The 27,966-nt window shown below is 41.6% G+C and overlaps 1 protein-coding gene across 2 annotated transcripts in view; it reads right to left on the bottom strand.

The window, feature by feature from the left end:
* CORO1C (coronin 1C) overlaps positions 1 to 27,966 on the bottom strand; it is a 79,101-nt gene that overhangs the window by 40,045 nt on the left and 11,090 nt on the right. The window contains exons 1-2 of one of the 2 annotated variants that reach the window (XM_044244104.1): positions 26,276 to 26,303; positions 9,864 to 10,063 (exon numbers count right to left, since the gene is read on the bottom strand). In XM_044244104.1, the coding sequence (XP_044100039.1) occupies positions 9,864 to 10,058 (195 nt within the window). In that variant the 5' untranslated portion in view covers positions 10,059 to 10,063; positions 26,276 to 26,303. Of the gene's footprint in view, positions 1 to 9,863; positions 10,064 to 26,275; positions 26,304 to 27,966 lie in introns of those variants that run through there. The other variant, XM_044244103.1, reaches the window with a different exon arrangement.

Raw genomic sequence — 27,966 nt, 5'->3', positions numbered from 1 at the left:
CTGATAATGACTCCTTACTGGCCTCAGAGTAATACCCTGAGAATTTCTGAATCTCAACAAGGAGAATGGTAAGTCAAACGTGCTCGGAAGCAAAGGAAAAGTTTTCAGCCCAGGCATAAGAGCTCTATTCACACTGTGCAGAGCTCAAAGGATGTCTACTGAAGTTTTTTTCAACTTCCTTTTTCTTGTTTCAGTATTATTTATGTGGATAAATGTTCTGTTGAAATCTCTTTGGGCCCTACTGCTCCACATGAAGAAGCTACAGAGTCTGTGATTGTGGGACAGGGCAGAGTGGCACAGAGAACATGACAAGGACTTCTACAGCAGACCGGCAAGACTGAGATACACAATATATGTCTTGCTGACAAGCTGGCCACTGAGAGGGGCTGCTCCAGATCCAGGACTAATACAGCCTGGGGTGGTTTTACTTTAAGGGAACCAAAAACACCAACCTTAAGGGTAAGCAGAGGAGCCCTGGAATCAAGCACACAGGTTGGGTTACCCAGTCCTGTCAAAGAAGTGAGATCCTAGAGCTGCCAGAGAGAGGCAGTGTGGCTCTGTAGAGAGCTCATTTGCCTGTGAGCAAAGAACAGGCTTTATGGGTATAAAAAAAAGCCAAGCAAATTATTTGGCATCATAGGTCCTCTTTAAAACCTGGGTCTAATACCACACCAACCATTTTAAAAGTCTTAAGAATATGAAAGAAGTTACTGTAAAACTATGGATTTCACAATCAGAAAGCAAAACACTGGAAGTTAACGTTTCCTTGCTTAACCATGCCTAACTATGCCATAGTGCAGACACTGTATTTCCTAACAATTTGTAAAGTGAAAACCTCATCACTAGAGACACAAAATTCCATATACTTCTGGTCTGAAAATAAACACAAACTAGGAATCCAGGATGAGGTAGAACCCAGTCAACATAAAATTCAGCTCAAAAGCAAAAGCTGAAAAGCAAAATAACTACTGACCTAAGTGCAAATACAGGAAATTAAAACAAATTGTTCAATTTCACATCAGAAAGGAGAGTAATCAGTTGCCTAGCCCCCTGTATTCAGCGAATGACACTGGGGATTTCTCCCTTAGAACCCTCTGTGAATGACAAAGAACTCCAGAGCTACCCCCTTTCAGTCCAAACCCTGCAGGGGGTTACGCACAAGCTTCAGAATAAAAATCCACCCTCCTGGAAGTAGAGATGAAAACCAGAAAAATACTGTAACTTTTTTAAAGGTAAATGCCTTGCAGTACCCTTCGTGTAGTAGTTGCGAACAAGCAGGAAGATGGGAGTAGAGACCCAGTTCTGTAGACTGTATCATTTACTCACAACTTAAAAGCTTAGCCAGATAAGAAACCCAAGTTACTGGTCCTCTAAGAAAGCCAACACGTGCTCCACCACTCACCCTTCCAGCTCAGCTTCCCCTGGACTCCACTCAGGTCCCACCCCACCAAGTACAGATATTCAACTCGGCAGCAGAAAATTTGCTACATATGGTTATAAAGGAGCCTTCTGGACAAATCAGGACTGTAGATATTTGTCCATTAAACCCTGGGTCTATTTCAGAGTAATGTGTGTTGGAAACCTTTTCTTTACTGCTTTGCCAGACTTGGGTTATAATGTTTACACAGTGAGGGCTTTTGCTAACAGCACTTGCCTGTGTGCTCAGCACAGACTCGAGCTCCAGAAAACCAGCAAAGAGTTAAACGTTCTTTGCACTTGACTCAGTGGCTTCCCTTCACCAAATGCTCCCAGATCCCACCATTCTCTGAGCCACCAAGCAGCCAATCAAAGCAAAGGAAGGAAATTATCCTGGCCAGCTGACAGCCCCAGAGCTCTGATGGCCATATATGGTAAAAACCACTGTCAGAGCCCTGTCAGGCCTACAAGCCGGCTGCTGTGGACATATCAGTGAACTGCAGCAGCAGCAGAAGCCAGCCAAGGAAACGTACAAAGGACAGGCTGCCTGCTCATCTCCCGGGGAGGAGGACTGGGAGGGGAGGGTGGAAGCCGTCATCAGCCAGGGCACACTCTGAGTCACAACCACTCACTGTAATCAAAAATAGCCCCAGGGTACATTGTGAGGTTCCTTCTGCCAGAACTTTGTGCTCCATTGTTAACTGGGGGTGAGCAGGGTATCCCCCCTAAAAGCCCCCATAGCAAGACTGTGGAAAACAGTCACTGGGAGAAAATGAAAGGGCCCTTCTGTGGCACTTCATGTGGTAATGAGGCCGTGCAGTGCTCGTGTGGCTGGCAGCTCGTGACATAATTTGGAAGTCATTGTTCTGCACCTGGTGCCGTCCCCCTGCATCCTCCAACCCCCAACCCCCGCCTCGCAGCCTTTCACCACCCATACAATTGACAGTGTAAGGTGCTCCGCGCATCAGACAGCGCCTATTTCAGGAGGCAGTGAATGGGCATCCCGTGACACATCAGGACACTGGCACTGAATAGAAATCCCTGCCCGTCACACCAAAGCAACCATGTGCCAAACGCCCACATCTGTACAAAGGGCTACTGGCATTGCTCCCCTTGTCCAAACTGGAGCACTGCTTTTTGTGGGAATGAAAACCGCGTGTCAGCAGTGTGCAGTAAGGGGGAGATGCAGCCAATGCAAATCCAGCAGGTGCCGGCAGTGACGGGGGCGGGGGGGGGGGGTCACAGAGAAAAGCGCCATCAGGAGACTGCCATTCCTTTTGAACTAGTCCATGAAAGAAGGCACTTATCAGCACGGTGCCTGGCGCTTAAAGGAAGCGCTCCATAATGTGAAGTGCAGCGATTTCCTCACTGTGGCTGTCTCCTCGAGGCAGGGAACAGGTCCAGGACTTCCAGACCTGAAGATAATTCTCAGAGCTGACAGAACCAAAGCCCTGACAAGCTAGTGTTTTTGTTATTAAGCATTCTAATGGCAGAAAAAGAAGGAATGCAAAAGATTAAGTATCAATTAGACCACAGTTTCTCTACATCCCCCACCCAAAAAAACCCTTTCACACTCAGTGGGGGGAAATGTTATTCAAAAATACACATGTACAAATCAAATATAGACCAAGAGGCCCAGGTTCTAATCCACAAAGACCCTGGAGCTCTGAGCCTGCACTCAGTCTGAGCTTTAATGCTCACACCTGCAGAACACAGGTGCGACAGCAACCCTACTCGTGCAACAACTAAGACCATTTAAGAAAGGGACCCTCCAAGCACATTCTGAGGTCATTTTGGAGTCATATTCTTATGAAGATGACATGAAGTCGATGTTGCCTTTTCCTAAAGAAGACATAAGAAAGATGCTATGTGGATCCAGTTACGACAATATCCTAAAATGGAGAGTGCTGCTTATTTTCTGGTTCTTCTCCACTTAATGATGGAGGAAAACACTAATTTTGCACTATTTACACTGGAAGTGATGGGACAAAAAGGACAAAAGAAATGGTTTTTATACCAAAAAGCGTTCCTTCACCTCCTCTTAATCCCTCCAGTCGAACATTCCATTTCACCAGTTTCACTGAACGCCCATCTCTACACCCAGAGATCTTGGAATCTGAGGAGGGTATGTGGCTCCCACTTCATTCTCTGTCCTGCTGGGAACTGAGCACCTCTTCAAATTCATCAGTTTAGCAAATCAGCCAAGCTCTTCTGTTTCATCCCCAGTTCCTACGTGCAGAAGCCTGAATTCCAGCAGAACTTTTTCTGTGACGTCTTCCTTGACTTAACAGCCTCAGTTGGAACTCATCTCTCATCACTGTCAGAGAACTTCATGTACACACAAAGCTCCCCATTAAAGATCAAAGTCAACTGTTACCAAAGCTTTTTAAGACCAAGAGCCCAACACAGGTCCTGGCACAAAGGAGGTACTCAAATATCTAAGGAATGAGTATGTGAACGAACGAATATGATTTTTTTAAAGTACTGTTTTAGACTTCATTAAGGCTTAAAGAACAATTAGCTCTTTACACATGCTCTGATAATATTACTGACAATTTTTTTAAAATAACCTTTACATGTAATAAATTCATTGCAAAACATTTTGAAGAAAGAACAGGTAATGATTAAAGTAGAAAATAAAAACCACTGTCAGTCTCACCATCAGCATTAACATTCCAGACTTTTTCCCAAAAACAAATAACATAATTTGAAGTTATACATAGGACAGTGACTATGACCTTATTAACACAATCTTTTTAGGTTATAGGATAGTATCATGGAACACAGGATAACCAAATCTTGCCGTAAGACAAGACTGCTACTGTACAGAACCTCTTGCTACTGTATAGAACCTCTCAATTATTCATTTAAGATTTATTTAAGAATGTATCTGTATATATTTATTTTCTGTATAGAAAGTTTAAGATACATGCAGAGTGCCTAAAACTCCCAGAAGGCCTTTAAGGTGACTGTAAGTAATTCATTTATTCATGCATCGTGTGACCTAACATGATGAGTCCAGCGCTATATTCTGAGAATACATGAATTAGTTATCAAATCGCTGCTTAATAATTTACCCTAAAACTTAGCTGCTTAAGACAGTAAACATTTATTGTCTCATAGTTTGGGGGTCAGGAGTTCAGAAGTACCTTATCTGGGTGGTTCTAGCTCAGGGTTCTCATGAGTCATGTGTCCGCCAGGGCCATAGGATCCAACTTTCAAAACAGCTCACTCATAGGGCTGGTCAAGCAACGCAGACAATCAGTGGAAGGTCCCGTGGACCTCTCCACAGAACTGCTCGGGTCTCCTCAAAGCAGGCTGCATCCCAGAGAGACAAAATGGAAGCCAGCATGCTTCCAGTACCTAGTCTCAGAAGTCACACGCCATTAATTCTACAATATCCCAGTGGTTACAGAGTTCAGCCCTGTTTAATGCAGGAGGAAACCACACTACAGCATGAACAGAAGGAGGTGAGACTCTCTGGAGGCCATCCTGGAGGTCTAGCACACAAACAGTCATCTGGTTTGCATCTTCCATCCAAGTGAATGTCAAAAGATCAAGAGAATGTAACTGTAATCATTCTCCCCTTATCTGTTAAGTGGCTACAAAAATATTACAGACAAAGGAATGATGCAGGACGTGGTACCAGCAGCATGGATAAGCAGCCAAGGGAAGCCAAAGGATGATTTTCACTGACTCAGTGAATCAGAAATAACATCTGAGTTGGATACTGAACAGTCAGAAGAGGTACTTAGAATTCTGACTGAAATGAATCAAGATTTCTTCAATAAATATGATAGAATAACACTCTAAAGCAGCCCCTGGCAGCCCAGGTTCTATGAGAAAATTAAGTCCTAATGCTCTAAGGCAACAAATATATATGTACTGAATTAATTTCTCTCCCATGCATCTAGAAGGCATAGCATGCCCCATCCTTGAAGAGAATTAAGAAAATATTTACTGAAATGATTATCTGTGGGACTGAATTCTTTCACAAAACCCTAGCTGAGAAGGACTACCAGATGAGTTGGAAAGATAGCTCACAGACATAAATAAAGCCATGTCACAAATATTCCTACATTCGGTTCCAAAAACAAATGGGAGAAAAGTAACTACGTGCAAGAAGGTACTGCACAACCATACAAGAGAAGCTAGAAGGAGAGGGGATAGTTAACCAAAAGGGCGACAGAGGACTGGCCACAACCAGCCCTCCCGAGCCCAGCGCAGAGCTACCTCAAAGGCAGTTACTGAGAGGATGAAGTCAGCCATAGTTCCAATAGCCCAAAGTAAGAATCTGTCAAGGGAGGAAGGGAGAAAGCAATTAGGGAAGATGGGAGCCCTCCGATTTGTACCCTCCACCTAAGGACTGTTAAGAGATCAAGAGCACAGAATTCTAATTAATTCCCCCCACCCTTGTTTTAAGTTAGGATTTCCACATTCGCTGTGATTTGAAGCTTTAGTGTGTATGTGCACATGCGCACACACATGCACCTTCCCACAAACGCTGGTGTGTATGAGCCACCAGGGTTCACGACAGGGATGGGAACGCCTTATCCCACATCACCAGTGCAGCTACTCCACACAGGAGAGGCTTGTTCGTGCCCACCCGGTACAGCACACAGGGAGCTGAAACCTGAATGCTCTTGATACAAGGCAGCTTGCGTAATCGTGGGGGGGAAAACCCTCACAGCCAAAACCACAAAGCAAACTTCTGTTCTGCAAGACTGCTATTATTCATCCTCTGAAAGACCAAATAATAAGAAAATGCATAAAGCCACACCTTGAAAGTCATGACAGCATGGCATGCCACAGCTTGATGAGAGCATTGCGAAAGAGATCCTGCACCACGTGTGCTAATCTACACCACCCCACCTCAGGGCTGAGTACCTTCTGTAGTCCTCTAGCAGGGACCTCCTACAATCCCACTTTCCCTAATAAAACCTTAACAAAAACCTCATAAACCATACACTTAAAATAAACACACATCCACTGCTAAGCTTGCCTCTTGCTATGTATGTGTTTTAATGTATTTATCCCTACTACTCTTTGCACTTAAGTCCACAGAGATCACAGTTTTCCCAGAATCTAACCACAAACCTCACAAAGTAGCAATAAGAAGCCCTATTTGCTGCAGACACTAACCAGCTTTGAAGAGAAATTCATGGAAGGCCATGTTTTTAAATAGGAACCTTTGTGGAAGAGTCACAATACGTCTTAAGATCAGTACATGCATATTCGGTATTAATATGAACAGAGAGCCCAAAAAGCACCACCAAAACTCACCTGCCTGCTTATAACCAGAAAAAAAGGGGCTGGGGGGCATTAACAGAAGTCTCTGAGGTGGTTATTAAAAACCATGCCCATCTCCTACAATTCATGTTTAGAGGAATCCCAGACCACTGACAACGCATACTGGAGCCCAGTACATACCCAAGAGCATCATTTCATGCAATCTTAATTTCAAGTATCGCTTCACACTATATGTAAGAATTTGGTTGTTTTTAGATTTAAACAAAAGCAGCACCTCACTATAAAACTATTTCAAAGTTGTCCAAAGACTGAAGTTGTAGCAAGGAAAGAGTGACACATCCATGTCCTACTACAAGTCTGTGACTGAGCCAAGCCAGTGTTCTTCCTCTATGCCATACTGACCCTCAGGGCTAAAATACAGACACTGTAATACACAAAATCCCACATAGTACCTGTGAACCCATCAATTATAAAAGTCATTAATACCAAGTACTGGCCTTATTTCCGATGGCTGGGCTTAGTTTATGCCAATGTCACCTCCACCAAAACAAATTAGTATTTAAGGAGCAAAGCCACACAGACCGTATTACAGTCTGGGAAAATAACTCTTGAGGCTCCTCCAAAAACTAACACTTCTTCCAAACATGGCAATTTTTAAAGCAACTTACTCTACCTTAATTCCTATACAATTGGTAAAAGAACAAAATACTAATGCAAGTGAAAATCAAATCATAAAAACCAATTCGCTTAGGAACTGCATATAGGTCTCCCTTAAATTACATAAATGAAACTCAAAGCTTCCCGTGGTTTGTAAAAGCAAAGATATGGCCACACAGCCTTATGTGGATGTGGAACTTCAAGACTATGTGAACTCAGAGGAAGATTAACTGTTCAAAAGTTTGGGCTTAATTGGCTTGTCCCATTTCTTGGAAGCTAAATAAGCAAATAAATTAGTCATTCTTAAATAGATCTCTCACTCTATAAAAGGGAGAATTAAAACTCAAACTCCAAAATACATCATGGTGCTCCGGTGCCTGATCTCGGCTGACCAGCTAAGGTAGCCTCTCAGATGGGCACCACAGACCCACCACATGCAGCTGACGTTGAATTCAAACTCCCGCTCTACGTCAGGTAAGCAGTGGTAATACTGTAATACATTATTTGCCACTAAACATTAATTTTCTCCACAAAAATAAAGCTGAGTAGAAAATTAAAATTTCAACTGAATGAAGAGAGTCTCCTTTAAAATGTAATCAACAGGGCACCTGGTGGCTCAGTGGGTTAAAGCCTCTGCCTTTGGCTCAGGTCATGATCTCCGGGTCATGGGATCAAGTCCCACATCAGGCTCTCCGCTTGGCAGGGAGCCTGCTTCCTCATCTCTCTGCCTGCCTCTCTACCTTCTTGTGATCTATCAAGTAAATAAATAAAATCTTAAAAATATAAAAAATAAATAAAATAAAATGTAATCAACAACTCTGTCAGTAAGAAGGTACGTGTGGAAACACTAATCAAATCTGTTCCCTAAAGGCATCCATCTACTATTTCTGTAGTGAGACGGTCCTATTGTATAGTATCACATCATTCTGGCCACTCAAGTAAAAATCAGATGTTAAAATAAGTCAGTCATGAGCATCTGAGAGAAAGTAAAGTATAGAGGAATTAGAAGTTTTCCTAGTGAGAATTTTCGCTAGGAAAAAAACATCAAAATAGAATGGGAAATAATACTTCGACAAAAATTCACTTTACTGTAACCACTTTCCAAATCACCCAGGCCATTATGATGACTACCCCTAATATACATGGCTCAGACTCATGGAGACCCAAGTTTCTCAGCAGAGTAGAAACAGCTGTAATGTGACCCAACACCTGCATCCTCACAAGTCCTGAGCCCTTATCATTAGAACTCAGGAGTCACCAAGCTTATTTTCCTCCTAGAACCCAACCAGAAAATAACTCTTTGCAGGCTCACTTGCTCTCTCCATGCCCACCCTCCCAACTCCCCACTTATCTGCAGTTCTGGGATTTCCTGTTAAAGCAAGTACAGAGAGCCGTCTACAATATTCAAGAACAATCAGAAATTCACAAATCTCCTATCTTTCCCCCCATATTGGAGAGGGCTCCCTGAAGGGATTAAAGTCAGGAGACTGGGAAGCCCAGTAAGGCTGAAGGTCACACATAACAACTTTCAGTAAAGATCCTTTATTTCTACCACTTACTTGCACTGCTTAGATTCTATGCTGAAACTCAGTCTTGTCCAGACTTAAAACCTCCATTGCTTGGAACATTTTCTTAAGGTCTCATCCCATTTATCATTCAAAAAACCAAAAAGTCTCCATCCTCATGACCTCACAGGAGGAGTAGGAGAAGGAAAAGAAAGGATGAGAAGAAGAGGAAGATTAACTTAAAATTTTATGCTCAGAGGCACGTGGGTGGCTCAGTGAGTTGAGCATCAGACTCTTGATTTTAACTCGGGTTATGATCTCAGGGTTGTGAGATCAATTCCTTCAACAGGCTCTGCACTCTCTCCCCTTTCCTCTGCTCTTCCCCCTGCTTGAACACGTGCTCTCTCTCAAATAAAATTTTTTTTTTTTTAAATGTCTGCTTCTTTTAGGGGCAAATGGGTGGCTCAGCCGGTGAGCAGCTGCCTTTGGCTCGGGTCATGGTCCCAGGATCCTGGGATCGAGCCCTACATCAGGCTCCCTGCTCAGCAGAAAGCCTGCTTCCCCCTCTCCCTCTGCCTGTCGCTCTGCCTACTTGTGATCTCTCTCTGTGTCAAATAAATAAATAAAATCTTAAAAAAAAAAAAAAATTCTCCTTCTTTTAAAAATTGCACTTTTTGAAAAAACTTCTGTGAAAAATGGATGATTACTAATCAAATCATAAAATGCCTGTGCCTGCCCATGCTCACAGCATCGTTAAAATAATCTCTTCATCCAGAGAAGGCACACCCAAAACAGAGTTCATCATTTTGTTTGAAGCAAAACAAAATGTAACCACTTTCCAAATCAAAACATTTTTAAGAAAAAAACTGATGTGGTTAGTGAAGCGTGTGGAATAAGCCTCAGTTATATCAGAGTCTAATGGTCTCCACAATCACACAATTCTTAGTGAACTATCAATCCTCCACGTCACTCTATTATGAAATAAATCAAGATTACCGGAGGGTGCCTAAGAGAGTAGAAAATCAGATTACTTACCTTGTGCAAAGGGAGCACAAGGAACGCTCCTCCCCCACTCGCTTCTATGATAATGGCAACAAATCTGGGATTGACAGCACAAAAGGAACTATCCCAGGTCACTCGAGAAACCCGGATGTCATCATAACACTGGTCGTTTTTTACCGCTTGTCCAAATACATGCCGAAACTTGCTCTGTCGTACCACTCGCCTCATTGTGTCTGTGGAAGAGCAAAAAGTACATTAAAATCCAAACAGGGAGAAAAAAAATCAGAATATGGCATTTTGTCTGCTTTCCTAAAAAGTAGCCAAATGGCAAACCCAAATTTCCTTGAGCAGCACATACTCAGAGAAAACAAAATGCGTCAGGGAAAGAATTACAAAGAAATGAAAAATTCCTAACTCAAGATCCAGAAACAGCTCATCAGTTTTAATTTCAGGAGAAAGATCAAGGCAAAGAATTAGGGAAAATTAGCCTTTCAGAGTTGGGTGGGAATTGGAAGATAATTCACTCCAACCTTTCCTTTCATTGCTAAGGAAACTCCAAAGAGAAGTCATCTGGTGAATCTGAAGCTAATGCAAATCCCCCCACAAGTGATGATACTGTGGCTTTTTCCTCAGTTTGCCAAGGTGATTTTTCAGTTTTAAGCATTTTTCCCAGACATCGGCTCTCTCACTGAGGACTGTGCCCTAAGACCTGTTATGTGTAGTGGCAAATTCAAGAAACATAAGCAACCATCCTTGTCTTCAAAAGCCTTCCAACATAGGAAGAGTATCAGCGCACCTTAGAACAGGACTTCTGGTCCTAAGTGCTAACAGGAGTTTTACCAAGGCGCCAGACAGGTCCAAAGCCAGAGCCTAGGAAAGAACAGCAAAGGTTTAAACAGAAAGCAATGGGATAAAAGTGCTATTCAGAATGACAAAAGGTCTAACAGTAGCACAGGACATATTAGATGGGAAGAAGCTGTAAGCAAGGTGCTGGCTGAACTGTGGCAGTAAACCAGCCTGAGAAAGTTCCAGAATGATTATAGCAGTAGTAGTCAGACAAAGGAAAGGAAAAACTCAGGGAGGGGAAATGGACAGGTTTTCATGTCAGAGCTGATCATTCACCACAGCCACTTCCCAAGTAACCAGGGGACTTGGAAAAGGGGAAGTGACGCCAAGCTGGTGTTCCTGGGCTTCCTCATAGATCACTTCAGACTCCACATTCCACTAAGTATCCCAGAGACATGTGCATTGAAAGCTTCGTGCGTTGGGATTACAAGGCCTCACCTGATCCAGGTTCCCTAGGCTGCAGCCAATATAATATTCCTGTCTGCTAATATGCAGGGCATTCTGTTCATATTGGCTACGATAGAAGGAGAAAACATGAGAGGGAATGGAACACTGTCAAACTTGACAACTCAGCTGAAAACCAGCACCCCCAATCACCATGTAGAGGAAGGTTAACACCTGTCTACTCATGCCAAATGGGACACATGGTGGGCTGCTGCTAATTCCTTCCCTCTGATTCTCTTCCTCATGGCTCTGGGCCCACTGCTAAATGCAGAGAGAGATCATTTATACTTGCCAGAGCCTCCTTCTACCCTTCCAAGGCATGTGCAAAAGTGGCCTCTTTCCAAGTCTAGGGCATGTGGCTGGGCTGAGGCAACAAACGCTTGGCAGGCAGCTGAGCACCCGTGTTCCTCAGCCCAGCTGTTGCCAGAACTTTCCAGCTGACTACCAGGACCATACATTTAGAGCATTTCGTAGAGGAGATGGCAAAGGATTTGCTTCCACTTGGCCAGAGTCTGTCATTTGTGGAACAGCATGAGTATTTCTCAAGTATGAATAGGTAAGACAGCTTCCACGAGCTGGTGAAAACCAAAAGAAAATCACATCCATACAGAAGTCAATGTACAGCCAGATGGTCTCTGGATCCATTTCCCTATATAGTCATCTGTACAAGTTAGCAAAAACTAAACTCCCCACCAGTACCTTCCAGCAAATGTTTCAACAGTAAGTTAACAGAGAAGAAAGGAAGAATTGCACCATATTTCAAAGAGTTATTATTGTTCATGTATGAAGTTTTTACAGATTCAAAACATAAAAATCCCAGTAGAAAGTTATACAAAGGACATGAAGAGGTAATTTACAAAAGAAATATACTTATCTCTACCCCTTCCTGAAATCCTAATAAAATGCCAGTAAAGGAAGGAAAGTAGGTAACACCAAGGACAGGACAAAGAACACTGGAAAGAAGCCTACGAAAGAGCAAATGTGGGGGTGCCTGGCTGAAGAGTACATGTGACAAGAAAATCTGGGAAGAGAGAAAGCGACCACGCACATGTAATTGACTGAAGTGTGAATGTTCTCCATTCAGCTGAGGGCCTCAGAAGGAGAGGCTCACAAAAGGATGCCTGCCCAAGCCCACAGTGAAAACCCAGAGCACTCAGAGGAAAAGCTGTGTTATCTCTGAAGACAGGGATGTGGAAAACAAGCTGCAGAGAAAATTGAGTGAAAGCCTAAATTAAGAGAAGCTAGACACTCAGATACCCTCCTCCAGTGCTGCACAGTGAGGGGACTGCCCCACGCCAGCCTCAGAAGCCAGGCTGCAGGCCCTGGGTAAAACATCAGCAAGCACAGGTGAGCACAGGTATGAGTAAGCACCACCTACAACCTGGGTCTGTACAGCAGGTTCCCGGCCTTTGTTCTTGGGCTCCCAGAACACCAGCTGACAAGTCTGGGTACTACCCATCCCACTGTACAGATGAGACCTCATCTCCTTCTGTGAGCTCCACCACTCAATCAGCCCCTCTAACCGCACAAGGTATCAGGTCACCTTTTTGTGTCCATTCGTATTGGAAATATGAATGGACATCTGAGGAGGGCCTTTAACTTAAAAAAGAGAGGCAACGTTCCCTCTTTACTCAAATAGGCTAGACACCATCTAATCTCACCAACAATATGAATATAAATATATAAAGTGCTTTGAATGTCCTCAGTGAAAGACATCATGCAAATCTGCTGGCTGACATCTGTACTAAAATACCTTTAGAAGTCATTTCTGTATTACGCATGGTGACAACTTACTTTCATCCTAACCACAGGAGTCAGAATGATACACAGGTTCTTTTGCTCCAACCATGGAGAAGAGTGTTAGCTACACAGCAGAGTCAGTGAGAAAAGGCAGTACTTCCAGAGCTCTATGCTGACGGAAGCCACATCTGTCCAAGTGGAACTTGAGGGACAGTATGAGCCCATTTACAATCAAGGTCGAACCTGACCTGGGGTCAGCTGTCCACACGTGGCACAGCTGCTTTTGCTGAGTACTACAGAGAAAAGCAATTAGAGGGCAGGCTCCAGAGTCCGACAGCCCTTCATCATTTACTTCCTGGCCAAGGTTCAACAGGGCAAGTCAGTGTCAGATTCTCAATCTGAAAATGGGTGCAACACATATGAAGTTGAAGTTATTATTAAATGAGCACTTGGTATGAGCATTGTAGCAGGAGATTAATATGTCAGAGCACCTTGTATGGTTAGAAACATATCTACGCAGTAAATGTCAGCTATTGTTACTATCCTAGAACTTGACATAAAGTCATTCGGATTAAGATCCTAGTTTTGCGGGACGCCTGGGTGGCTCAGTTGGTTGAGCGGCTGCCTTCGGCTCAGGTCATGATCCCAGCGTCCTGGGATCGAGTCCCGCATCGGGACTTCCCCCTCTCTGCTCCTTGCTCAGCAGGGAGTCTGCTTCTCCCTCTGCCTCTAGCCTGCCACTCTGTCTGCCTGTGCTTGGGCTCTGTATCTCTCTAACAAATAAATAAAATCTTTAAAAAAAAAAAAAAAGATCCTAGTTTTGCCACTTATTAGCGAATTATTTCATCTTTCTGAGCGTCAGTTTCCTCTTCTATAAAATGAAGGGATTGATACCTATAATAATTAAAAGCATCATCTGGGGCGCCTGGGTGGCTCAGTGGGGTAAGCCACTGCCTTCAGCTCAGGTCATGATCTCAGGGTCCTGGGTTCAAATCACGCATCAGGCTCTCTGCTCAGCAAGGAACCTGCTTCCCTCTCTCTCTCTGCCTGCCTTTCTGTCTACTTGTGATCTCTCTCTCTGTCAAATAAATAAATAAAATCTTTTTAAAAATAAAAAAATAAAAGCACTACCTGACAAAGCCTAGGTCCAGATGGTCTCATCACTGAAGCCTATCAAATATTTACAGAATCAACACCAATTCTTCACATATTCCTCCAAAGAACAGAACACTTCCAAACTAATTTTGTGAGGGCAGTATTACTCTAATACCAAAATCAATGAAAGATACCACAAGAAAACTACATCAATGTCCCATGAATACAGGGCACCTGGGTGGCTCAGTGGGTTAATCCTCTGCCTTCAGCTCAGATCATGATCCCAGGATCCTTGGACTGAGGCCCTCATCAGGCTCTCTGCTCAACAAGGAGCCTGCTTCCCCCTCTCTGTCTGCCTGTCTCTATGCCTACTTGTGATCGCTCTCTGTCAAATAAATGAATAAAATCCTTAAAAAAAAAAAAAAAAAGTCTCATGAATACAGATGCAAAACCCTCAGCAAAATACTAGCAGACCAAATCTAGCAACCTATAAAAAGGATTATATACCATGACCAAGTGGTACTTGTCCTAGAAATGCAAGGTAGGGTCAACATCTGAAAATCGAATAATGTAACATATCAATCAAATAAAAACAAACATTGTACAATCATCTCACACAGAAAAAGCATTGGACAAAATCCAACACTTTCCTGATAAAAACACTTAACAAAGTAGGAATATAAGGAAATTTCCTCAAACTTATTAAAACAAAAAAACAAAACAAAACCCAGAGGTAACACAATATTCAATGATGAAAGATGCCTTCTCTCCAAGACCGAAAACCAGACAAGGATGTCTACTTTTGCCATATCTATGCAGTGATGTGCTAAAGGTTCTAGCCAGAGTAATAAGAAAAGAAAAAGAAATAAAGGCATTCAGATTGAAAAGGAAGAAATGAAACTATCTCTGAACAAAGATGACATGATCTTACATACAGAAAATCCTAAATCTACTAAAAAACTATTTGAGTAAGTTCAGCAAGGTTGCAGGATAAGAGATCAATACATAAGAATGAATTGTATTTTTATACACTCTTAGCAATCTGAAAATGAAATTAAGGAAACAATTCCATTCACAACAGTATCAGAAAGAATAAAATACTTATGAAGTACGTGAAAAACTGCAAGACACTGCTGAAAGAAATTAGGAAGACCACAATTAAATGGAAAGACATCCAGTGTTGATGGGTCAGAAGACTTAACATTAACATAACAATACTCCCGGGAAGCCTGGCTGGCTCAGTTGATAAGAGCGAAGGATTATGAGTTCAAGCCCCCACAGTAGGCATGGAGCCTACTAAAAGGAAAAAAAAAAAAAAAAGTAACACTCCCCCAACTGATCAATAGATTTAATGCAATCCCTATCAAAATCTCAGCTGACAGGGTGCCTGGGTGGCTCAGTGGGTTAAAGCCTCTGCCTTCGGCTCAGGTCATGATCCCAGGATTCTGGGATTGAGCCCCGCATCGGGCTCTGCTCAGCAGGGAGCCTGCTTCCCTTCCTCTCTGCCAGCCTCTCTGCCTATCTGTGATCTCTGTCTGTCGAATAAATAAATAAAATCTTAAAAAAAAAAATCTCAGCTAGCTTCGTATAAATTAACAGATTCTAAAATTCATACGAAATTGCAAGGGACCCTAAAATAACCAAAACCACATTGAAAAAGAACAAATTAGAAGAGCCATACTTTCTGACTGCAAAACTTACTACAAAGCAATGAAAATCATGACAGTGAGTAACAAGAAGAAGGATGGACATAGAAATCAATGGAACAAAATTCAAAGTCCAGAAATAAATTCATACATCTTTGGTCAAGTGATTTTCAACAAGTCTGCTAAAACCACTGGATAAGGAAAGAACAGTTTTCAACAGAAGGTGCTGGGACCACTCGACAGCCACATACAAAAGAAATTGGGCCCTGTCCTACACCATATAAAATAATTAACTCAAATAGATCAAAGACATAACTGTAGGGGCACCTGGGTGGCTCAGTGGGTTGAGCCTCTGCCTTCAGCTCAGGTCATGGTCTGAGAGTCCTGGGATCTAGCCTCACATCGGGCTCTCTTGCTCAGCGGGGAGCCTGCTCCCCCCCACCCCCGCCCCGCCTGCCTCTCTGCCTACTTGTGATCTCTGCCAAATAAATCAATAGAATCTTAAAAAAAAAAAAAGACATACCTGTAAAAGAATTAAAACTATTGAAACTCTTGGAAGTAAACACAGAGGTAAACCTTTATGACCTTGGATCTGACAAACAATTCTTAGATATGACACCACCAAAAGCATAAGCAACAAAATAAAAAGTAGATGAACTGGATCTTATCAAAGTTAAAATCCTCTGTACTTCAAAAGATATCATTAAGAAAGTGAAAAGACGGGGGCGCCTGGGTGGCTCAGTGGGTTAAGCTGCTGCCTTTGGCTCAGGTCATGATCTCGGGGTCCTGGGATCGAGTCCCACATCGGGCTCTCTGCTCAGCGGGGAGCCTGCTTCCTTCTCCTCTCTCTCTCTCTCTCTGCCTGCCTCTATGCCTACTTGTGATCTCTCTCTGTCAAATAAATAAAATCTGGGCGCCTGGGTGGCTCAGTGTGTTAAGCCGCTGCCTTCGGCTCAGGTCATGATCTCAGAGTGCTGGGATCGAGTCCCGCATCGGGCTCTCTGCTCAGCAGGGAGCCTGCTTCTCTCTCTCTCTCTCTCTCTCTCTGCCTGCCTCTCCATCTACTTGTGATTTCTCTCTGTCAAGTGAATGAATAAAATCTTAAAAATAAATAAATAAATAAATAAAATCTTAAAAAAAATTTTTTTTAAAAATCAAATTTTCAATTAAATTAAACAGAAAAAAATCCTAAACTAATAAAACAGACACCAAATCCAAAGAAATACTAGGTATAATTTTAAATTTCTTGTCAGAGTTCAACCTTGGAGAAGTTGCCTGCTCATTAGGTCTTTCAAGTATGAACTCTTTTCTTTGCAATTGTAGGATCATCAACAGCAGTAGAGGGAGAAGATGTAGCATAAGTCATTCATTAAGCAACCCAAAGAAATGTTTAAAAATTTCAAAATAAATTGACTTTAGATGTGAGAAAATGCGACATGGTTTCTAATTTCCACAAAATGTAGGAATTACAAACCTCACCTAAGCCCTTACAATATGAAAATTATCATTCTACCTACATTTCTAACAAGACCGGGATTATCCTAAATGGTTTTCATTTTAATAAAAACTGATGATTTTGAAAGACAATATGAGAACACGTTGAGAGCAGAGGCTCAACTATGAAATGCTCTCTGTAGAATTTAGTTGAAACACCTACTTTATTTTATTTTATTTTTAAAGATTTATTTATTTGAGAGAGAGAGAGCAGATCACAAGCAGGGGGAGCAGTAGGTGGAGAAGCAGACTCTCTGTTGATTAGGGAGCCCCACACAGGACTCAATCCCAGCACCCTGGGATCTTGACCTGGATTGAAGGCAGATGCTTATCCAACTAAACCACCCAAGGGCCCCTAGAACCTCACATCTCTACTGCCCAAGTCCCCAAGTAATACTGAAGGCCAAGAAAGAGGATTATTAGGTCTTGACTGGCCAGTGACTATCATAATAAATTTATTTTTTAAAATTTTTAAAATCTTTCCTGTGGTTGCCATGCTGCACTTTATATCCCCAAGACTTATTTATCTTATAACTGGAAGTCTGTACCTTTTGATCACCTTCACCCATTTCATTCACCTCCTCCCTCCCCCAAGTTCTGGCAATCACTATTCAGTTTCTGTGAGTTCTGTTCTGGTTTTGTTTCTTTGTTTTTGTTTTCAAAACCCACATTAAGTGGTGGTATCTGAGGGCTCAGTCCGTCAGGGATCCGATTCTTGATCTCAACACAGGTCAAGATCTCAGGGTTATGAGAGAGAGCCCCATGTTAGGCTCTGTGCTCAGCAGGGAGTCGGGTTGAGACTCACTCTCTCCCTCTGCTCCCCTACCCCATGTGCACAATCTCTCTAAAATAAATCTTATGGTGGCTCAGTGGGTTAAGCCGCTGCCTTCGGCTCAGGTCATGATCTCAGGGTCCTGGGATCGAGGCCCGCATCGGGCTCTCTGCTCAGCAGGGAGCCTGCTTCCTCCTCTCTCTGCCTGCCTCTCTGCCTGCTTGTGATCGCTCTCTGTCAAATAAATAAATAAAATCTTAAAAAAAAAAAAAATAAAATAAAACATGTAAGTGATATCATACAGTATTTGTCTTTCTCTGTGACTCATTACACTTAGCATAATACCCTCAAGATCCACCCATGTTGTCACTTGACAGCAGAATTTCTTTTTATGACTGAACAATATCCTATTATATATATACATATATATACCCATACATATGTATATTTTATAGACATATATTCAGCAGATGAATTGATAAAGGAGATGTGGTATATGTACACACACACACACACACACACACACATCTTTATCAATTTATCTGTTCAAAGACACAGGTTGTTTCCAATTCTTGCTATTACAAGTAAGGCTAAAATGAACATGAGGGTACATATACCTTTTCAAGAAAGTGATTTCATGGGGCGCCTGGGTGGCTCAGTGGGTTAAAGCCTCTGCCTTCGGCTCAGGTCGTGATCCCAGGGTCCTGGGATCGAGCCCCGAATCGGGCTCTCTGCTCAGCAAGGAGCCTGCTTCCTCCTCCCTCTCTCTCTGCCTACTTGTGATCTCTATCTGTCAAATAAAATAAATAAAATCTTTTTTTTTTTTTTAAGATTTTATTTTATTTATTTGAGAGAGAGAGACAGTGAGAGAGAGAATGAGCGAGGAGAAGGTCAGAGAGCGAAGCAGACTCCCCATGGAGCTGGGAGACTGATGTGGGACTCGATCCCGGGACTCCAGGATCACGCCCTGAGCCGGAGGCAGTCGTTTAACCAACTGCGCCACCCAGGCGTCCCAAAATAAATAAAATCTTAAAAAAAAAAAAGAAAGTGATTTCATTTCTTTTGGATAAACACCTAGAAGTGGAATCACTGGATAAGGTAATTTTAATTTTTTGAGGGCCCTACATAGTGGCTGCACAAATTTACATTCCATATTCTTTCCATAATGGCTGCACAAAATTTATATTTCCACAAAGATTTCTGATGAGTTGATAATATACTGTTTTTGCTTCAAATTAAAAAAAAAATCTAAAAGCTAACTACTGATATTCACAATACTTAACAGCTCATCTAAGGAAACAAAAAAAAAATTTTCTTTACATGTTGGGTGATCATCTTAACATCAAGATGTTAAGATCTTGATGTTCTTAACATCAAGAACAAGCTGTTAAGGGGCTCCTGGGTGGCTCAGCGGGTTAAGCCGCTACCTTCGGCTCAGGTCATGAACTCGGGAGTCCTGGGATCAAGCCCCTCATCGGGCTCTCTGCTCAGCAGGGAGCCTGCTTCCTCCTCTCTCTCTGCTTGCCTCTCTTGCCTGCTTGTGTTCTCTCTCAATAAATCTCTCTCAAATAAATAAATAAAATCTTAAAAAAAAAAAAACAACAAGCTGTTAAAAATGAAGTCTATCTCTGTGGCTTAGGGACTTATTTTATCTTTTAAAGATTTTATTTTTTTTATAAGATTTATTTATTTGAGAGAGAGACAGTGAGAAAGAGCATGAGCAAGGAGAAGGTCAGAGAGAGAAGCAGACTCCCCATGGAGCTGGGAGCCCGATGCGGGACTCGATGCTGGGACTCCGGGATCCTGACCTGAGCCAAAGGCAGTCGACCAACCAACTGAGCCACCCAGGCGTCCCTAAAGATTTTATTTTTAAAAGTAATCTCCATACCCAACATGGGGCTTGAACTCACAACTCATAAGATCAAGAGTTACATGCTGTATGTATTGAGCCAGCCAGGTGTCCCAAACTTACTTTGTAAGTGTCAGAGGAAAGTTTGCAAAAAGTCATACTCAGAATAAAACTTGCCATCTTACAGTCAGTGATTAATCCTTAACCTCTAGTACAGGGGAGTGTAAAGTCTCAATTAAGGTACTGCCAAGTTATACCTAGAAAACTTTTTCATAGGCCATATAAGAAATGTGTTGGGTGGGGGACCTGGGTGGCTCAGTGGGTTAAAGCCTCTGCCTTCAGCTCAGGTCGTGATCCCAGGGTCCTGGGGTCGAGCCCCACATCGGGATCTCTGCTCAGCGGCGAGCCTGCTTCCCTTCCTCTCTCTCTACCTGCCTCTCTGCCTACTTGTGATTTCTGTCTGTCAAATAAATAAATAATAAATAAATAAATAAAAATAAAATGTGTTGGGTGTTAGATGAAAAAATGTAGACAAGACAGGGTGTTTATACTGTAATGGTACCAAATGAAATACACTCAAAACACCTGAGTAAATGTTACTGTATTTTCTCTCTTCTGTCTACTTCCATCCTTCTCATAAAAAAATGACCACAATTTTGACATTTTCCTGTTTATTGAGAAGTTATCTGTTTAAAGATTCCAGCAGATGTATTTCTATGGTTCATATGAAAGGAAACACATCCTGCTAGGAACACATACAGGAAAACCCCTACTAGTAGCAAAATCCTGCCCAGCACATTTGCTGAGACTCTTTCAGAGCATCAATTACCCCAGTGCTCACAGTGTTCCTTTGCCAGCAGCAACCACAGGAAGACTCCAGAATGTCCCAAAAGGGAAAGAACATGTTCCCTCTAAGTTGTTGCTTTAATGGTAGGCACTTTTCAATGTAGGAGAGATCGAATGCATTATTTAAAAGAAAATGACAAGTAAGATCGCAGATGAGGAAACAAATGTCCTAAAAACAGCTATTTAAATGGCAATACAAATAGTTAAAATTGCTTTTAGGGAGCTGGAAATGGAATATGTAAGCCTATGTAGAACAGACATTCACAAAAGAGCAGACACGCAAAGCAAATATGGGAGATGCTCCGATTAAATACAAAAATTCAACATTCACCAATTGTGGATATGAGATGACCGAGGTGTTTTGAATTTTCTTAAATAAAATCTACCAGTGACACTTGAATGCATCTAACAAATCATTTTAACTGCAGCCAATTCTTAACAGATTCATAAATGACACATTCCAAGAAAAAAAATATGCCAAAATTTACCTACTTGAACAGAAGTTGTTTTAAAAAAGAAGGAAAAAGACCACATGCAACATTTCCTACAAAGCACAAAAGAAAGTCAGACACACAACAGAACTCATACACGGCAGCTATGGCTGAAAGAGATGTGGACTCCACTGACGACACTGAGGTGCTGGGGAAAAAAAAAAAAACCACCTTGTCCCCCCCCAGAAAAACAGCTGACCACTTAAGACAACGGACTGCAAGTATGGAACAGCCTTGATGTTGGTTCAAATTTATTATGACATCAAGAATGGTAAGAACAGGGCGCCTGGGTGGCTCAGTGGGTTGGGCCGCTGCCTTCGGCTCAGGTCATGATCTCAGGGTCCTGGGATCGAGTCCCGCATCGGGCTCTCTACTCTGCAGGGAGCCTGCTTCCTCCTCTCTCTCTCTCTGCCTGCCTCTCTGCCTACTTGTGATCTCTCTCTGTCAAATAAATAAATTAAAAAAAAAAAAAAAAAAAGAATGGTAAGAACAAAGGGGGAAATTCACCCTCATTCCTGCCTTCCAAGTAGTTTCCTCCCATTACCATTATTCATACAGGTAATAGGCAAAATACCAAGAAGGAGGCATCAATTACAAATGTACTTTGTTTCAATTCAGTGACCCATTATCATTTTAGTTTTTAAACCCTTTCCAGGAAAGAACAATAAGAAAACACAAGATCCACCAAGAAGCATCCAGGCTCAGTCCTCACAGAAGCCTGGAGTGGAGAATGTTCCAAAGCTCATCAATTCCAGGCCCTTCATTTTCGGCACAGAAACATTATGCGACTTGCCCAAAGATAAAAGACTTCTAGAGAGACACAATGACCCTGACCACAAAATACAGAGCAGTTCAACTTTCCGTCCCCTGAAGTTTCATACTTTTTCAATGATAAACTCCCCATCACACATACAATTTGGCTTTCCCACGTCAGCCAATATGCCACTCAGGGCTCTTCTGTGGCGGCGCTGCCTCAACAGTTCACAGTTCCACTTGGCCTGTTTGTGCGATTTTTAAATATGAAATCACATTTTGCTCACATTTTATAAAAATACAGAAACTGGCTGTAAACATTCAAAGACTAAGAGACAAACAGCTTTAAATAGGCCGAAAGAAGCAAATCTTTACTTCCAACTGAAAACCCTTAGGCATAATGCCAGAGGACTATGCACTTTTTTGTCTAAGAGAAATGCATAAAAGGACACGCATAAAAAGCTAAAAAATCTATATATCAAGGGCAATTTCTAAAAGGCAAGGTATAGTGAACAGGTTTATACTTCCTAAAGCTTTCTAAGAACTCCTACTTTTACCTTTTGCAATTCTGTAGTCATTTTATGAAGCTGTTAGAGAAAGAAGCGAAGGACCCCTGATGGTGACATAAACACTCATTGACTGATGATCTGGAGTGGAATGGGAAGCTATGAAAACGACTGCTAAAAATGAGGTCTGACAAGAAGTGAAATGAGCTACAGAACATAAATCAAATCACCACAAGGTACACTTCAAACATCTCACAATCTCATGTCAACTATACCTCAATAAAGCCAAAACTTTAAAAATGAAATCAGCATATGAACAGCAAAATAGCAACATATAAAGATCCTAAATACAAAAAATAAAAATCTTCAAATTAACTCTCGCACTTGAATTAAAGAGAGATCCTTTATCAACTAAATGATGCCCTAACAGGACCTCTAACTCACTTAAAATATAATAAATAATGACATTACAGAAATTTCACAGGTGCTAAAACATGAGATTTTAAGGTATTAGGGGTCATCTCCAGCTCTTCAACAACAGAAGTATGTTTTTGTTACTGCACTACCAAAATAAGAGCAGATTTTTTTCCTATGGTCATGTGTAAGGATGACATGTTTACTATCCCTCATATTTTCCCAATTTGCTGCTTATCACCAGCATCTCCATAAACACAACCACCTCTCCCCATCCCTGGAGCTTTGAAAAAAGAATTGCATAAGAAACCTCCATCACAGAGACAGAGAGGCATGCAGAGAACGCTGCCCAGAGAACACTGCAGATCGGAATCAGAGGCTACACCATCTCCCTCAAGCGTACCACAGGAGACTAGTCTCAGAAGCTGAACCTCTTCTCATCAAAGAGCCAAATTAATCCCAAGAGTTCTCCTATCAACTGCAGAACTTTTACAGACATGACTGACCGAGCAATCTCACTTAAAAATTAATGATGAATGTGTTTCGAAATACTCTTTCTGTACCGATGACCTACTTCTCTTATCAACAACTGGTGAAAAGCACACTGTATGACTGTTCAAACTTGCTAAGTCTGTTTCTCGCACTTAGTCAGATGGAGTTACTCTTGGGATAAAATTTTAGTAATTCTTTATCACTATACTTGTACCAGGAAACAAAATTACTGGATTCCCAGATCTTTGGGAGTTTTTTTAAAAGACATTTTTATGAAGATCTTCGTAAGGGTAGGCATAGACAAAACGAGCAATGTCAAAAAAACAAAGTAATCACCTTTCACTGAAGAATCTGTCTTCCCTTTTTAATACCCTATACCCTGGGCAGTGACAAAACATATACTTTTGACAATACTTTAAGGGAAGAGCCAGATAGAGTAGGAAGTCACTTAACCATTAAATCATTTTTGTCCTATGGTTGTTGGTTTCTTCATCTACAAAACAGATGACTACCATATTATTCTAGGGCGCCTACTATAATCTGAAGCCTACAAATCGATACGAAATGCTTCTTTCATTGGGAGCCAGCCCACAATCCTCCAATAAAAGACACAAAATTCACTGAGAACTCAATTAGTTACTAGCACTCATAGGGTTATACAAACAACACAAACACACAACTGTGAATGCTGAATAGGTCTTTACTCGTCATCAATCATTTATTCAAATATTTATTGACCTTTGGTCATGTGCTTGGGATCATGCTAGACATGGCAGACACAATGCTGAGCAAGGAGACCCGGCTCTAGCTCTCACGCAGCTTACAATCTGCTCAAAGACATGCATTACAACCAAACATTCACACTAACATTAATCTGCTGCTATGACAAATGCTGGGATGGAGAAGCACACACAATAGCCTGTCAATAGCCAGGGCAAAGAACCACGTCTTAGTAGTAACTTCAAAGAGCCTTCTCTCAGGATGCCTGGATGGCTCAGTCAGTTAAGCTTCTGCCTTTGGCTCAGGTCATGATCCCAGGGTCCTGGGATTGAGTTTCACATCAGGCTTCCTGCTCAGCGGGGAGTCTGCTTCTGCCTCTGCCTGCCTCTTCCCCGCTTGTGCTCTCTCTCTCTGACCCAAAAAAAAAAAAAAAAAGGCTTCTCCCTATGAGTAGGGTGTTTGAAAAAAGAAAAAGAAAAAAATAGGGAAAAAATTCAAATAATGCATCATTCCTTTTCAGATTAATAACTGGAGTCATGGCTTAAAATTAAGGTACTCTGCCCAAAGACATATCCAGAGCTTGAAGGTAAACATACTAAGCCTGTGATTTCAAAATGAAATTAATACTGTTTAAATATAAATCTAGGTCTCCATAATTTTCAGACACCCTACAGAAATAGGAAAGTATAACTCTTAAAATCTTACCACCTTGGGCAAATCATTTTGTCTGATCCTTTTTGTAAAAATACAAATTATTTTGTTATCTGCACACCTCTTATCAAAAGGAGTAGAGGACAAAAACCCCCACAGAGTATCAGTCTCTACAACAAAGTACAAGAAATGGGAAGAATGTAACTTCACTGAGGAAAATGCAGTTACTAGCAAATAAATACTTTCCCACCACCCACTACCTTCCAAAGACCTCAGTTCTTTTTTTTTTTTTTTTTTAAAGATTATTTTTTATTTATTTGACAGACAGAGATCACAAGTAGCCAGAGAGGCAGGCAGAGAAAAAGGAGAAAGCAGGCTCCCTGCTTGAGCAGAGAGCCCGATGCGGGACTCAATCCCAGGACCCTGAGATCATGACCTGAGCTGAAGGCAGAGGCTTTAACCCACTGAGCCACCCAGGCGCCCCCCAAAGACCTCAGTTCTTAAAAGAAAAAACATCATACATTTTATTTCACCAATAAAATGAAAATACCTCGAGGGAAGTGAGACAAACAAATAAAGCCCTCTCTGAGGAGAAAACAGTTGGGCTAAGTATTTTGGGAGTGAATATTCTATTACAAGCAGTTTCTAGTAGCCTTAGTTGGCAAAACTCTAACACAACCCCCAATTCTACTTTCCTTCCAAACTGAATGAAGATTTGAAAAGAAAATCAGCCAATTCTTTATGTTAAATTAATCGGACTGCATAACAGAACTAAAAAAGAATTGCCTTTTTTTTTTTTAAAGATTTTATTTATTTATTTGACAGAGAGAAATCACAAGTAGACAGAGAGGCAGGCAGAGAGAGAGAGAGGAAAGCAGGCTCCCTGCTGAGCAGAGAGCCTGATGCGGGACTCGATCCCAGGACCCTGAGATCATGACCTGAGCCGAAGGCAGCGGCTTAACCCACTGAGCCACCCAGGCGCCCTAAAAAAGAATTGCTATATGCCTCAAAAGAAAGTCAGAAGAATCTGCTTTAAAGCATTTTGAGTAGAAGACTAGTATAAAGATCAGGGGGCTTCCCATACCTAATATTCTTTTAAAAGACTGCATTTATAACAGACAAGCAAAAAAACAAACAAACAAACAAACAAAAAAAAAAAACCCTAATTTAAAAGTAGTAGTAATCTCTAAAAATTGCCAGAAATACACGCATACACACACGCACACACGCATGCATGCAATTACAAAACGATTCTTTTTAAGGTAGGCTCAATGCCCAACATGCTGCTTGAACTCATGACCATGAGAACAAGAGTCGACTGCTCTGGACACCTAGGTGGCTCAATCAGTTAAGCATCTGACTCCTGTTCAGGTCGTGATCTCAGGGTTGTGAGACTGAGCCACCACAGCCGGCTCCATGCTGGGCGTGGAGTTACTTAAGATTCTCTCTCTCCCTCCCCACCTCCCTGTGCGGGCAATGCCCTCTCTCGCTCTACTAAAAAAAAAAAAAAAAGAGAGAGAGAGAGACTGTCATATGCTCTACTAACTGAGCCACCCAGGTGTCCCTACAATTTTTAGGATCACTTATTACAACTACAAAACAATTCTTTGTGATCATGCATCACTAATACAATATAAATGAAGGCCTATGGTTTTTCAAACTTTAATAATGCACAAATGAGGGCACCTGGGTGGTTCAGTCAGTGAAGAGTCTGCCTTCGACTCAGGTCATGATCTCAGGGTCCTAGGATGGAGTCCCACATCAGGTTCCCTGCTCAGCAGAAAGCCTGCTTCTCCCTCTCCCTTTGATGCTCCCCCTGCTTGTGCGCTCTCTCTCGCTCTGTCAAATAAATAAATAAAAATCTTTTTTAAAAAACGCACAAATGAGCCCCCAAATGATTCAACAGTTGGAATACTACATAGTTTGCCCTACCCAGTTTTTGTCAATTTCTCAAGTCAGATGAATGCAAACACATTAAAACCTTCGAGCCCAGGAGCCTCTAAAAAGGGCTGATAGCTCTCTGTGATTCCCCTCGGGCTGGCCTGGAGGGCCCTCAGGACCCACTGGGGACACTGAACAGCTAGACAATGCATTAAAGGATAAGAAACTCGAGAGGAGAAAGGAAAGAGAGCTCAATTTTCTCCATGTCTACCTTAACTTCAAATCCTCATCTTTATACAAATTATGGTTCTTTTCATAGCTATTTTAAGAAAAACTCACCAGATGAAAGCATGCTTCCACAGGGATGTTACTTCAATTGCTTCTAAAATAAAAGCTGCTAACTAAACTAAAAAACAAAAGACCTAAAAACCCCAAACTACCAGTATTTTCAACTTATTCAAGAAGTCAGTAAATTTGCAATCAAGCACCAATATGTAATGTCACCCTGTTTTTCATCAGAATTCATGTTGTGATTAGAGCTCTAAAATGTGCTTTACAAATAAAAAATGTTCCAATAAACAAACATGTACATACACACACACACACTTTGGTTACGTATCTATAATGAAAACTATGGGGTTGGATTACCATTAAATAATTAAGTAAGTAAATGTGTACAATTAGTAATCCTTCCACACCACAGAAAATGCCCCCTTTAATACATTCATCGTCTAGTAAAATGGGAAGACTGACCATCTCTATCACAAGCATATCACATTAAAACTGAAATTCAATTATTCAACTAACATTTATTGGACACCTACTGTGTGCCAGGCAGCATGCTGGGAAAGGAGACACAGAAAATGTAGAGTACTCTCTGCCTTCAAGGAATGTGAAAGATAGTGATATTAGGTCTCACTTTCACAAACTGAAAAATAATTCCATACAGGTATTTATTTTTAAATTTCTAATCATTTAACCCAAAATATAATTCAGAGGAATCCTTAACACTAGTGACATCCACAAATTACATTTTCATCTACCTTTGTAACTCCACATCAAAGCTATATTTACATTTTACATACATAGAATATATAGTCTATTATCATGACTTCCATAATCTGGGCCATTTCCTCTATCCATCTTACACTATTCCTCCTCACTATTACACCTGTTCCAAATCAGCCAAGTGCTATTTTATACACCCTTAGGGCCTCAACTCCATGTCCCATAGATGCTGACTCTCCAACACCTACCTTGTCCTCTCAACTCCCATGGAGCTCAGTCCCACATGGAATTCAGTATTGAAAAATATATACTTGAGGGGCACCTGGCTGGCTCTGCCGGTAGAGACATGACTCTTGATCTCAGGGTTTTAAGTTTGAACCCCACATTAGGCATAGATATTACTTTAAAAAAAAAAAAAGGAATTATACATTTGAGGGCTAGAGGAAGTCTGTAACATATTTTTTAAACTATTACACATTCTAAAAGCA

This window comes from Neovison vison, chromosome 3 (genome assembly GCF_020171115.1).
Source record: "Neovison vison isolate M4711 chromosome 3, ASM_NN_V1, whole genome shotgun sequence".
NCBI lineage: Eukaryota > Metazoa > Chordata > Mammalia > Carnivora > Mustelidae > Neogale > Neogale vison.
This window is presented reverse-complemented; position numbering and strand designations above follow the sequence as displayed.